Source organism: Euprymna scolopes, chromosome 36 (genome assembly GCF_053919585.1).
Source record: "Euprymna scolopes isolate OS-2025 chromosome 36, ASM5391958v1, whole genome shotgun sequence".
Lineage (NCBI taxonomy): Eukaryota > Metazoa > Mollusca > Cephalopoda > Sepiida > Sepiolidae > Euprymna > Euprymna scolopes.
The window spans coordinates 9278091-9292475 of NC_136517.1; the positions used below are offsets into that span (position 1 = coordinate 9278091).

At 32.1% G+C, this 14385-nt stretch overlaps 1 protein-coding gene across 2 annotated transcripts in view; it reads left to right on the plus strand.

Moving 5' to 3' along the window:
• The window catches only part of LOC145260324 (myosin-VIIa-like), a 965294-nt gene that overhangs the window by 470156 nt on the left and 480753 nt on the right, over window positions 1-14385 (plus strand). For both annotated transcript variants that reach the window (XM_080118214.1, XM_080118215.1), the window contains exon 16: window positions 8588-8694. In XM_080118214.1, the coding sequence (XP_079974340.1) occupies window positions 8588-8694 (107 nt within the window). The remainder of the gene's footprint in view (window positions 1-8587; window positions 8695-14385) is intronic.

Genomic DNA, 14385 nt, shown 5'->3' on the forward strand with positions numbered 1-14385 from the left:
AAAAACTTCATAATGAAATTAATGTGGATGTAAGGACGAGGGTTGCTTACTAATTTGGCCACAGTTAATGTGCACGTATGTGTTTAAAACACGCACATACGTGCATATTAACCGTGGCCAAACTGTGTTGGGGGCGTAATTGATAACTTTGATTGTAATCCCCAGAAATTAACCTAAAAATACTTGGGAAAATGCTTCTCATTCAAAATGTTATTTTTCAACTAACAGTATAAAAACAAAAATTGTGAATAGCACTGTGTAATAATGAAATGAAAACGGTCATCTAATCAGTAAACACTAATAATAAATAGTGAATTAATGAGATGTTATTTTGGAAACCAATATGCTAATTAGTTAGACTGAGTACATATATATTGTGTGGACATGCTGAGTGTAGATTAGAATTTTATTAGTAGTGGTAAAAATATTTCCACTTTTAATGCATTGAAATTTGAAAAAAATATAACAGTTGAAGGACCAATCAAAAAGCAGATGATTTTTTTAAATATTTATTGCTTTAAATTCCAGTTTTTAATTCATATAAAAGTCTTCATCAGGAAAAGTCAGATTCTTCAGACTTTTTTTTTTATTTTGACTTTTCCTCACAACCTTTAACCTCTGACCTTTTCAGGTGTCTCTTTTCAAACTCGGGAATCTTTTTTGTCAAACTTTAGAATCTGCACGGAATTTCAAATGGAACCCTTTATTTAATCTACGGATGCAGCATGCTCTTGTTTCATCAGTTGCGACTGGGTAGAACTCGCACTTGTATTCTTAGTATTGCTTGCACTGAGGATTGAACTTTCATTTACTTAGTACTTTATCCGACCCTTTTCGAGTTTAAAATAGACACTTCAAAGAGGTTAAAGGTTACATCGATCGAAACGTTGTGAAAATAACACTCAAGATGAGAACAATAGTCTGAAGAATCCAAATGATGCGAATCTTTCCTCATCTCAAAAATTCAGAAACAAAAATGAACCTAGTTTGAATATTTGTGGGGAAACTTGAAGACAGGAATCTGCTGACATGTGCCAAATTCATCAGAGTTGCCAAAAAGGTAGTTGAAGACAACAATGGATCTCCTGCTATTTCTGGTTCTCAATTCCAAGCTATTCTTCCCGTTTTTAAACCGTGTGTTCACCGAAGCTAAATCCATACAAAAGAATCGATTTAATAAGAAATCATAAGGATTCACCTTTGATTTTTTTTTTTTTCTTCAAAGATGTTTTCTGTGAATTGAATCCATTCTATATTCCTTCCATGATGAACCCAAGTGGCTTTATTGCATCGTTTAATAATATCGTTTTAGCTGATAGCCATTTTGGCATCAAGTGGCAACAACAACCAACATAGAATATTTAAGATAATTTATTAATTTAACAATGACCAGTCAGACGCCATTTTGAAGAGCCAATCACATGAGCACCTGTATGCTAGCTTTGTATTCGACAACCTGTTTTTCTTTAATTATTTCGAAGACTTTTCCTTTGATTTAAACCATATGAAACTGAGAGCAAAGTTCAAATCCAGGTCAAGATTATTTCCGTATTATTTCGATTATTCTGACTGCTGTTCTCATCTTGAGTTTTATTCGCACAACATTTTGGTTGATTTAACCTTTGGCCTTTTTCGGGTTGATTCTTTTGAGTTTGGGAATCCTTTTTTTACTTGTGTCAAACTTTAGGAATCTTTCTGCCAAACTCGGGAATTAGCACAGAATTTTGAACGGACCCCGTTATTTAATTCATGAGGTAGCATGCTCTCATTCCATCAGCCATGACCGGGTAGAAGTCCTAGATAATTTGCAATTGTATTTTGGATGCTACCCCCAATGAAAATTGAACCTTCAACCTCAAGAAAAGGGTAATATACAACTGGATTTTACCTTGCACAAGGACCTGTGGCATAGTGGATATAGTTAATTTACATGGAATGGGAGCATGAATTAAATAAAGGGTTTCATTTAAAATTCTGTGCTAATTCCGGAGTTTGACAGAAACATTGACAATTTCAACAAGTAAAAAAGGATTCCCAAATTCGACAGAATCCACCTGAAGAAGGTCAAAGGTTACATTGACCGAAATATGCAAATAACACTCAAAATGAGAACAGTACTCAGAATAATCCAAATATGGAAACAATTTTGACCTGGATTTTAACTTTGCTCTCAGTTTAACCGTAAACCACTGCATTCAAAAGTCAGATATGACCTAAGATAGAATATTGCTACCACATCTGGGGCGGTGCCACTCAGTACACTCTTTCTTGCTTTAATAAAGTACAAAGTCAACTTCGAAATCTAGTGGATGGATGATGTCTTCCGTTTTTTACTTTTTTTTATAGAAGAGACATTGCTAATCTTTCTCTACTGATTATCTTCATCGAACGTTACCTGACTGAGCTCCGTTCTCAGTTGCTCTTTGTAAGGCATTCAATGCTCGACTGAGTTTCAATCTATCGCCCCCCCCCCCGTAAAATATTAACAACAAACACACATCTAGCTACAACCACTGTCAACAATTTCTTTTACTCTCTATCGGTGCCTAAAACTAAACGAAAATTCCATGAGCAAAGTTTTTTGTCATGGAACTACCACCTGTGGAACACAGTAACGTGGAGTTGCTTCCTAGCTGACTATAACATGGTCATTTTCATGTCCAATGTAAACAAATTCTTATTGAGCTGTCATTGTGTTAAATAATCAAACTCTATGTAGTTTCCACCATCACTAATCATTAAGGTGTTGTCTCACCAGCCACCTAGCACTTATTAAACATTATCCTTGAGTGGTGTTTGAGCCTTGATAAGTAATTACTACATGTGAGAATGTAAACCGGATGTTAAATCAAAGATGATGACATTTTATTTTATTCTTATTCACCTAGAAGAGAATGGAGAGGATGAATTATTTAGAGGGAACGAGGGGAAAAGTAGGAGAAGTTAAAATAATGTGATGAGGTAGAAGGAGGAGAAAAGAGGAAGGAGGAAGAGAGAGAAGAAGAGGGGGGATGGAAAGAAGAGGAGGGAGAAGGAAAGGAGAAAAGGACGAGGAGAAGAGGAATGAGACAAAAATAAGAAAAGAAGAAGAGGAGATGAGAGGAAAAGCAGAAGGTAAAATAATGTGATGACGTAGGAGGAGGAAAAAAAGAGGGTGGAGATGGAAAGAAGAGGAAGGAGGAGGAGGAAAGAAAGAGGAAAGAGAAGAAGAGGGGGCAGATGGAAAGAAGAGGAAGGAGGAGGAAAGGAGAAGAGGGAGGAGACGAAAATAAGAGAAAGAAAGGGAAGAAGAGGAAGGAGGGAGAAAGAAGAGGAAGAAGGAGGATGAAAATGAGAAGAGGAAGAAGATAAAAGAAAAGAAGGAAAGAAGAGGAAAGAGGAGAAGGAAAATAAAGAAGAATGAGAAGGACAGAATGAAGATGAAAAGGAGTGAAAAAAAGAAGCCATTTATATAATATTGCATCTGATGATGAACTAATAATCAACAGCGCAAAATTAATACAAAATGATGTCCCCCCCCTCACTCCCGCACACTCCTCATCAATTAGCAGACGACCTAATGCTGACCTTTGGAAGCTATTCATTTGATCAAATATTGAGAACCTTGATTTGTGATATGCTCAATTAAGGTTTCATACTGACAAGCATTTTAGCAGAAGTCCTTCATTTTCGCATTTCCTTTGCCTCCAACCTTTCATCCTAAGTATCTTCATGCCATCCATCTTGCCTCTAACCAAATTGATGAATCTAAACACGGATAGTTATTATATCACAAGCTGCCTTTTTATACTCGGTCTATAAAATGATCTGTAAAAACTAAATGAGACTGTGGCACTAACCCTAGGCAGATTTAACCGTCTTCCTCCAGAGGAGGAAATTTCAAGGCAGTATGAAATTCATGAGTGATCCCCAGCCGCATGTATATCTCCATTAGGGGAGATGACAGTGTTAGGTTTTTACAAATTTTGCAGGGAGGTGTCAGTGTCCTCCTATATAAAGCGCCTGGTATTCTTAAATTGTGCTGCCTGTACTGAGGATTGAACCTTCAACATCCAGAACAGGGTAATATACAATTGAATCTTACCTTGCACGAGGATCTGTGGCATAGTGGATGAAGTTAATTTACATGGAATGAGAGCATGCTACCCTTATGAATTAAATAAAGGGTTCCATTTAAAATTCTGTGCTAATTCTGGAGTTTGACAGAAACATTCACAATTTCCACAAGTAAAAAAGGATTCCCAAATTCGACAGAATCCACCTGAAGAAGGTCAAAGGTTACATTGACCGAAATATGCAAATAACACTCAAGATGAGAACAGTAGTCAGAATAATCCAAATATGGAAACAATTTTGACCTGGATTTGAACTTTGCTCTCAGTTTAACCGTAAACCACTGCATTCAATCAATATAAAAGTCAGATATGACCTAAGATGGAATACTGCTACCACATCTGGGGAGGTGCCACTCAGTGTACTCTTTCCTGCTTTAATAAAGTACAAAATCAACTTCGAAATCTAGTGGATGTATGATCTCTTCCGTTTCTTATAGAAAAGACATTGCTAATCTTTCTCTACTCATTATCTCCATCAAACGTTACCCAAATGATCAAATATTGAGAACCTATATACAGCACCTAGTATTCCCAAATTGGTCATCCATCTAATACTGACCAGGATCAATGTTGCTTAACTTCAGTCATCTAATGAGAACTAGTGTTTCAACGTGATTATGCCATATAAAATGATTTCCAAAGTTATGTCCCAAATAACCTATAATTTTTTTTTCTCCACCACCTGTGAATACGGCACTCGTTCAATGCAGCAACTTATCAGATTTATTACTGAAAGCAAGATGACTCAGCTACTTTCAAACGATATCGCTTTTGCGGAATCATATCAGTGGCGACATAGGATTCAAAACGAACTCACAAGTTTAAAAAAAAAAAATCTAATAATCTAATAATAAATCAAAACGACCTTGCAAAAGAAAAAAAAATTAATGAAGAATGTTAAAAAGACTTATCGTTATTTACAGAAAATGAGTAATTTTTTCTCTCCAGTTTTTTTTCTTAACTTAACGAAGAACGTATATAAATTTTTTGTTTTTAATTCAATCCTTGCAGAAAGTAAGAACTTGCCCTTTTTTATTGGTTATACTTAGAAAAGTTATTAACTACACAAATTGGAGTAATATGGATACAAAAACAAATTGGAATAGATTTGAGATTTAACTAAAGTGCTTCAAGCCAGTTTACAACAACAACAATTGGAATAACAAAAACACTAGCAACAACAAGAGAGGTTTGAAAAATTATTCAAGCAATAAGCCAAAGAAAATAAATTACTTTTGATGGGAGACGTATGGTTTAGGACCACAAAATCACCAGCTTTGAAGATATTTTCAGCTGGAGGAATCTCAAATTCATTTTCTGAATTCAAATACAACCTGGATATTGGTTCAACATTTCCAGCTTAATTTTTATAAGTTTGAAACCATATTTACGAAAAGATGCGAACAATGGTCGAACAAAAAAACAAACATGCTATTGTTACGAACGTTAGCAACAGAAGAAAATACTAAATTATGCAAATTTAATCCTTCAAAAAAAAAAATAATTTCGTTAATTTTCATCAAACGTTTTCAGACGTAAGCGTTATAAGTATCTATTATATAAAAGGAACTTTGTGTGTGTGCGTTCATTTTCTATGGACTTGTAAATGGCTGGGTCGATTTTTTAAAATTTCAGACAAATGTAATTTATGTGCATGGCAATGTTTTTAGATAGGTTTTGTATCAGAATGTCTTCAATAAGTTTCGATAATAAGTAATCAAAAGTTTTGATAATAGGTAATCAAAGGTTTCGATAATAGGTAATCAAAAGTTTTGATAATAGGTAATCAAAAGTTTCGATAATAAGTAATCAAAAGTTTCGATAATAGGTAATCAAAAGTTTCGATAATAGGTAATCAAAAGTTTCGATAATAGGTAATCAAAAGTTTCGATAATAGGTAATCAAAAGTTTCGATAATAGGTAATCAAAAGTTTCGATAATAGGTAATCAAAAGTTTTGATAATAGGTAATCAAAAGTTTTGATAATAGGTAATCAAAAGTTTTGATAATAGGTAATCAAAAGTTTCGATAATAGGTAATCAAAAGTTTCGATAATAAGTAATCAAAAGTTTCGATAATAGGTAATCAAAAGTTTTGATAATAGGTAATCAAAAGTTTCGATAATAAGTAATCAAAAGTTTCGATAATAGGTAATCAAAAGTTTCGATAATAGGTAATCAAAAGTTTCGATAATAGGTAATCAAAAGTTTTGATAATAGGTAATCAAAAGTTTTGATAATAGGTAATCGAAAGTTTTGATAATAGGTAATCAAAAGTTTTGATAATAGGTAATCAAAAGTTTATGTAATAGGTAATCAAAAGTTTCGATAATAGGCAATCAAAAGTTTTGATAATAGGTAATCAAAAGTTTTGATAATAGGTAATCAAAAGTTTTGATAATAGGTAATCAAAAGTTTTGATAATAGGTAATCAAAAGTTTTAATAATAGGTAATCAAAAGTTTTGATAATAGGTAATCAAAAGTTTTGATAATAGGTAATCAAAAGTTTCGATAATAGGTAATCAAAAGTTTTGATAATAGGTAATCAAAAGTTTCGATAATAGGTAATCAAAAGTTTTGATAATAGGCAATCAAAAGTTTCGATAATAGGTAATCAAAAGTTTTGATAATAGGTAATCAAAAGTTTCGATAATAGGTAATCAAAAGTTTTAATAATAGGCAATCAAAAGTTTCGATAATAGGTAATCAAAAGTTTTGATAATAGGTAATCAAAAGTTTTAATAATAGGTAATCAAAAGTTTTAATAATAGGTAATCAAAAGTTTTGATAATAGGTAATCAAAAGTTTTAATAATAGGTAATCAAAAGTTTTAATAATAGGTAATCAAAAGTTTTGATAATAGGTAATCAAAAGTTTTAATAATAGGTAATCAAAAGTTTTGATAATAAGTAATCAAAAGTTTTGGTAATAGGTAATCAAAAGTTTTAATAATAGGTAATCAAAAGTTTTAATAATAGGTAATCAAAAGTTTTAATAATAGGTAATCAAAAGTTTTAATAATAGGTAATCAAAAGTTTTGATAATAGGTAATCAAAAGTTTTAATAATAGGTAATCAAAAGTTTTGATAATAGGTAATCAAAAGTTTTGATAATAGGTAATCAAAAGTTTTGATAATAGGCAATCAAAAGTTTCGATAATAGGTAATCAAAAGTTTCGATAATAGGTAATCAAAAGTTTCGATGATAGGTAATCAAAAGTTTCGATGATAGGTAATCAAAAGTTTTGATAATAGGTAATCAAAAGTTTTAATAATAGGTAATCAAAAGTTTGGATAATAGGTAATCAAAAGTTTTGATAATAGGTAATCAAAAGTTTCGATAATAGGTAATCAAAACTTTTAATAATAGGTAATCAAAAGTTTGGATAATAGGTAATCAAAAGTTTCGATAATAGGTAATCAAAAGTTTCGATAATAGGTAATCAAAAGTTTTGATAATAGGTAATCAAAAGTTTCGATAATAGGCAATCAAAAGTTTCGATAATAGGTAATCAAAAGTTTTGATAATAGGCAATCAAAAGTTTCGATAATAGGCAATCAAAAGTTTCGATAATAGGTAATCAAAAGTTTTAATAATAGGTAATCAAAAGTTTGGATAATAGGTAATCAAAAGTTTTGATAATAGGTAATCAAAAGTTTCGATAATAGGTAATCAAAAGTTTTGGTAATAGGTAATCAAAAGTTTTGATAATAGGTAATCAAAAGTTTTGATAATAGGTAATCAAAAGTTTTGATAATAGGTAATCAAAAGTTTTGATAATAGGTAATCAAAAGTTTTGATAATAGGTAATCAAAAGTTTTGATAATAGGTAATCAAAAGTTTTGATAATAGGCAATCAAAAAAATCCAATGAAAGAAGGAACAGATGATTTTGCCCTCTACAGCCTAACATCACGAGTGCATTTGAGAAGTTTTATTACCACACAAGCAGAAAGGCTCGCTATATAAAATCAACAGTAGGTTCTTGGATATGACAGCGTCGCATTTGAAATGTTTGTTTAGAGCATAATTGAACCATGATACTTGATATTTGCATTTTAAACTTTAATTCAAGTCGTTATGTATAAAAAAATAATTTTATAAAATCAATAGTAGGTTCTCTACAGTGCAATGTAGATTATAATATATTGTGCACTATGTAACAGCAAGGGGGGGGATTGAAAAATGGGCGATTTTTACCGATTTTGATTACAATAAAAATATGTGAGTGTTAACCATTCGTTGATCCTCATTTATTCCCAGGCAACGTCGGGTTTCCTTGTTAGTAAAATATAGATTAAAAATTTCTTTTTTTTTTCAGTAAAACTGGATTTGAACAGCAATTTTTAAGACTAATGTTTTTCTTTTTTCAGATGTTTTCCTAATCCGTTGCTTTTTTTAATTTTTTCTTACAATGTTTTTTTTTTTTGTTTTTTGTTCTGACAAGTGTGTTTTTCTGTCTTAACTTTTCAGGATACCACAAACAACGCAATGCTGTTATTGTGCTACAGACCAATTATAGGTGCATTCGTGACCGCATTAGATTTGTTAAGAGGAAGAAGGCTGCAATCCGATTGCAGGTAAGCCTGATCACCTTTTTATTGTAATTTCTTATTCAATCAAAATACCTGTCAATACTGCTGGAAAACTTATAACAATAATCTTTAATAATTCATGCTTGCTTCATAGTCGGTAGCCTAAACGTTTGACTTCGACATAAAATTTTAAAAGCTCTGAAACCTGATCACGATCAGCAATTTCAATTTTTCACCCATTCTCCGACGCTCCCCCATCAATTTACTCATCCGTACGACGTTAAAAAAATGTTTCATGTGGCAATAGTTATCAGACGACCGACTAATTAATTGCTTTTATTATTTTCCTTATGGTAATGTATGTATACATGCCAACAGCATTCACCCTAGGCGGGTTGAACCAGCTTCCTCTGAAGGAGGATGTGTCAAGGGAATATCAAATTTACAAGCGGCCTCCAATCGTATGTTCATCCCTATTAAAAAATTTTTTTTTTAAAGATTTTTGAAGGTGTCAATGTCCTCCTACATGCAGCACCTGGAATTCCAAAATTGTCACCCATTTGGTACTGACCAGGCTCATTGTTGCTTAACTTTGGTGATTTAACAAGAACCAGTGTGTCAACATGATTATTCTGTATATTCTTCTCGGGAATATTCATGCATTTAGTTTGTAAACATGATTTATATTCGGTTAATGGCAGCCATTATATGAAACAATGGTCACATTTTATTTTGACTGAAGTCGGAGGTAAAATAAATTACTTTAGGAATTAGATTTTTTTTTTGTTTGATTGTTAATTGTAGGAGTCAGAGTCGAGCATTTGAACTACCAACTCCACAGCACTGGTTTTATCATGTATTGCTGTATTTTTCGGATTGCATTTTTTTTAGATTTGACTAACCTATGACCCTGCATTTCCGGAGTGTTTGGATGTGTTGAGCAAAAAAGTGGTAGTAAGCAGGCAGGCTTGAACCCGTGACGCGAAGGGGGAAAAGAAAGTGAAAGAAAATCTGACGTTTTACCGCTTCTCCACGACATGACTGGAAGTTCAGAACGTTAAAATTAGGCAAAGTCAATTCAACTGATATGATGACTTGCAAAAATGGGTTGCAAAAAATCGACCCCTCCTTGTAAAAAACTGCTCAGTTGAAGGTGAAGGAATGTATGCTTTTGGCCAATTTTTCGATATTTGTCATCCGAGACGTCAAGCTTCAAAATGATGCTGATCTCGTGAAAATCCGTCACATCTGTTAAAAGTTTTATACATACATACATACATACATACATACATACATACATACATACATACATTTAAACAGACAGGTGAGATTTATATTTAAAAAAAAATGTGAAATTCACAAACCATTGAGAAACACTAGTTGAATCAGTAGATTGAAATCCAATAGGCAGTGTTTGCACAGGTTTGAATACTATTCAAAGCGCCATAACAAAATTAAGTAACCAGTTCTCGGCTGTCTGATCTAAAACTAAACAAGATCAGATAAGAAAGTTGATATGCAGACTGAGATGCTCCATTATGGTCAGATGAGCATCTTCCAAGTGCTGATGTGTTGCAATTTTTAATGTTAATTACTTTAAAAGGTTTCAAACTTATTTTTTAATGTTAATTACTTTTATGTTTTTTTTTTTTTGTTTTGTGAAAAATTGTAATTTTTTGCTTTCTTTCCATCTCAACCCTCATCTTTAAAATGACGACTTGTTCAGGTTTTCATGTATGCTGAAAACAAATATCACATTCAAATTTTAGGCAGACAAGTAGTTTTCTGAATATTAAGACATTTTTTCCAATACATCACTTGATGAACCTCAATGGCGTTCGCCATTCTTAACATGGGGAGAAGAGGGATGTTTTGTACCACGCATGCGCAGGGGGGGGGGGGTAGCAACCAGTGGGATTACATTGGATAATAAAAGTCTTAATAAAAAAAAAATTCATCGCAACTGGTTTTATTAAAGAGTTTCATTCGTTGTATTTATTTTTTTTTTAAGCTTAAAGACTAATTTTTTAAAACCTTACAAAAAACGATTCTCTTAATAGTCGCGTAAAGACTACATTTTGTATTATTTATGTGATCAACTTTGTTGCATTAAAAAAAAAATCGTTGCAGTTTTTTGTTTTGATTTAATAAAAAATATTGTCGCATCGAGCCTCCTAAATTATGAGATGAAAAAAATGAATGAATCTATTAGTAAACGAGAGTTGTCTCCCTCTGCTCAGTGACAAATTGTAAAACAGCGCCAAAATGTTTATACTATTTATTGGCTAATCGAAAAAAAAAAAAAAAGAAAAAAAAAACCAGGGCGCTTATGTCAACGGATCATAAGGAAGATAACCAACATAGACATAGCAAAAATAAGCATAATTTGGGACGCTGAAATAATCAGTAGAACGATGAAAGAATGTTAAATAATAAAGAGAGAGAGAGAGAGAGAGAGAGAGAGAGAGAGAGAGAGAGAGAGAGAGAGAGAGAGAGAGAGAGAGAGAGAGAGAGAAAATATGATTACACGAATATCTGCAAACGCCGGGTGAAGTTGAAGTTAGTTCCGGAAATTTCAACAAAAAGAAAACAAGTTAATCAACGAACTTAAAATATAACAATGTTAAGTAACAAAATAAACTTATTAATTAACGTACATAAAACAAAAGTAAACAACCTGTTACAATGAAACGATATTAATTAATCAACAAACAAAAAAATTAAATAAACTTGTTAATTAATGGAAATGAAAAAGCATATCACATATTGCTCCCTGATGGCAATAATTATACTTCTCCCTTACCATCGTTTCAAATAAGTTTATTTAATTTTTGTTGTGGATTAATTAACATCGTTACATTGTCACAGTTTATTTTTGTTTTGTGTAATACGTTAATTAATAAGTTTATTTTGTTACTTAACATTGTTATATTTTATAAGTTCGGTGATTAACTTTGCTAACTTATTTCCTTTTTGTAAACTGCTTCAGCAATTTCCGGAACTCGGCTACAGTAATTTTTTTTTTTTTTCATTTAACATTGTTTTATTGTTTTACTGGTTGTTCAGCATCCCAAATGATATCTTTCAAAATATGCTTATTTTTTGCTATGTCTATGCTGGTGGTTATTTCTCTTAAATTTAATGCTTCGTTGACATAAGCGAAGCGAAGCGCCAAAAACAGTACCTATTTATTGGCTAATCGAAAAAAGAAACAGTGTAAAATTGCCGTCTAATAATGTTTCTTGATTAATTGTAATAAGTACATTTGTATTCATTTTTATTATTTAATTTAAAAACTGAACAGCTTATTTAAGTTGCAGTTGCATACGTTTTCAGCGTCTCAAATTATTTCTCTTCGATATTCGCTTATTCTGACGTACTTATCTCCCTTGGATCTTTTTGGATACAAGTGCCAGCAAATATATAGTGTGTCTATGTGTCTATTTCTTGTTAAGGAGCTATGCTTTAATTAAAACTTAGTTTTTGAATAATTTCTTGAATTTATAATTCACAATGTAATCACAAAGTAACAAAGTGATGATGTTCACCTTATTGTGGAAAAAAACGTCGTTATCTGCTTTGACCAGAACAACACATGCGAGGGCTGCTGCTAATTCGAAGGGGGGGGGGGGATTCTCATTCGAAGGAAGCTGGCTCAACCTAACCAGGATTTAGTGCCGCAGGAAGTAGCAAATTACCACAGTTATGATAACTGCTGGATTTATATTTTGCATGGCGTCAGGTTCAAACAAACAAGCCTTTGGTGGGCATTCGTATAAAATACTTTTTAGGGAAGTGGATACATCAAAGAAACACAACTGATTTGGAATAAAATAATTTATTAACAATTGTGCTAAACATTATTGAATTCAAATTCATAACCATCTACAGCGATTTAATAATATCTTGTGTTCAACTGTACTCAAAACATGAAATGTACTATATTCAACCAAAAAGATGTTTTACCAGAAAGAGTTATCGCCCTTTAAATAAAGAGTTATTTACGAGGACGTTATGAGTTGTTGCCCTTCAAGCAAACATGGTTTTACTTGGGGGGGAAAAAATGGAAACAAAGCAACGATATATTTATTTTTACAAAGGACTTCACCACATATCAAGGCTCAGAGGCCACTCGACGATACGGGTTATTGAGTGTACGGTAGTAAATGGGAAAATAACGTAGTAATCATTAGTAGTGGAAATTTGGTAAATTGGATGAAGGGGACGGCTCATCAAAACTTTTTCACGTTGGATTTGAAGACGACCATATTGTAGTCAGCTATAAAGCAGGGAAAGGGAAGAGAGTTCCACAGGCGAGAAAGAAGTTTTGTTCATAGAATCTACGTTTAGGTTTAGGCACAAATAAAGAGTGTTGTATTTACAACTAACTGTACATACCCGTCATTGCCCGGGATTTATTTTACTATGAAGTTTTTTACATTTCAATTTAATTATCAAATTATCGTTGTCATTGAATTCTCCTAAAAAAGTCTGAAGAGAGTTTTAGGCATGAATTAGGAAAATTTATAAATGATATTATTCACCGTTCAGAACTAGAGTTTTGAACATGAGGTGGGTTTTTTTTCTTTTTCTTTTTTCTGACTACAATACTGTCCATTGAAGTGTTAGTGGGTTTGGGTAGCAACATCTTTTATTTCGATCAAACTAGATCATATAAAAATTTATCCTTTTTAAATATATATACATCTTTACACACACACACTGTATATATATATATATATATATATATATATATATATATATATATATATATATATATATATATATATATATCTTTCTATAATATAAAGCTGAACGTCTTTGTGTGTGTCTGGTCACGAATAGGCTCCTATATGGTTGACTTTTATAGAAAACTGATCACATATAATGATAGAAGATGTATCGAGACACAGGAATGGGTATGTTTGATCTAGCATAATGATGATTCATTAAAATTGTGGGGTCTGTGTTTGCGCCTGGTCCACAAAGTATGGAAATAAAAAATTTAAAAATTAAAAAAAAACGTTTACAAGGGTTTTTGATATAGATGTACATAATAATAATACTTTAATAAGTATGTTTTAACTTAAATAGGGATGGTATAATAAAATTGTGGGGTCTGCGTTCGCGCCTAGCCTCCATAGAATGGAAATAGGCACAAACTTTAATAAAGACTTTCCTTATCTATCTGCGTAAGTATACTTTGATAATTATGTTTCAGTTTGAAGAAATATGGTATAATAAAATTATGGGGTGTTCGTTCACACCTGACCTCCATAGAATGGAAATATGTCACCAAGTTTAACAAGGCTTTTTAATATAGATCCACAGAATATTGTGATAAGTGTTTCAGTGTGAACAGGTATGGTATAATAAATTATGGCGTTTATCTATTTTATTTTGACTTTCATTATAATTTGCTTTGGTTTTGATACCCCCAAATTCGAAGCTATCTCTTTACAAGCCTTCCTTTTCATAACCTATCATACTTTCATAAATTAGAGTTCATTTTCTGTAGGCTGTTTTTGAACTCCATCAACGACGGGTACTTTTGCTAGTATATATATATATATATATATATATATATATATATATAGTTAGCTAGATGCTAAAACAACAACATCTGGTTTTAATACATGGTGGGAAGGTTTGAATTGGAACAAATATATTGAGGGCATTGCCAAGGCTGCTGCAAAGAAGGTGCGCTCTCTTTACTGTGCGATAAAGTTACGACTG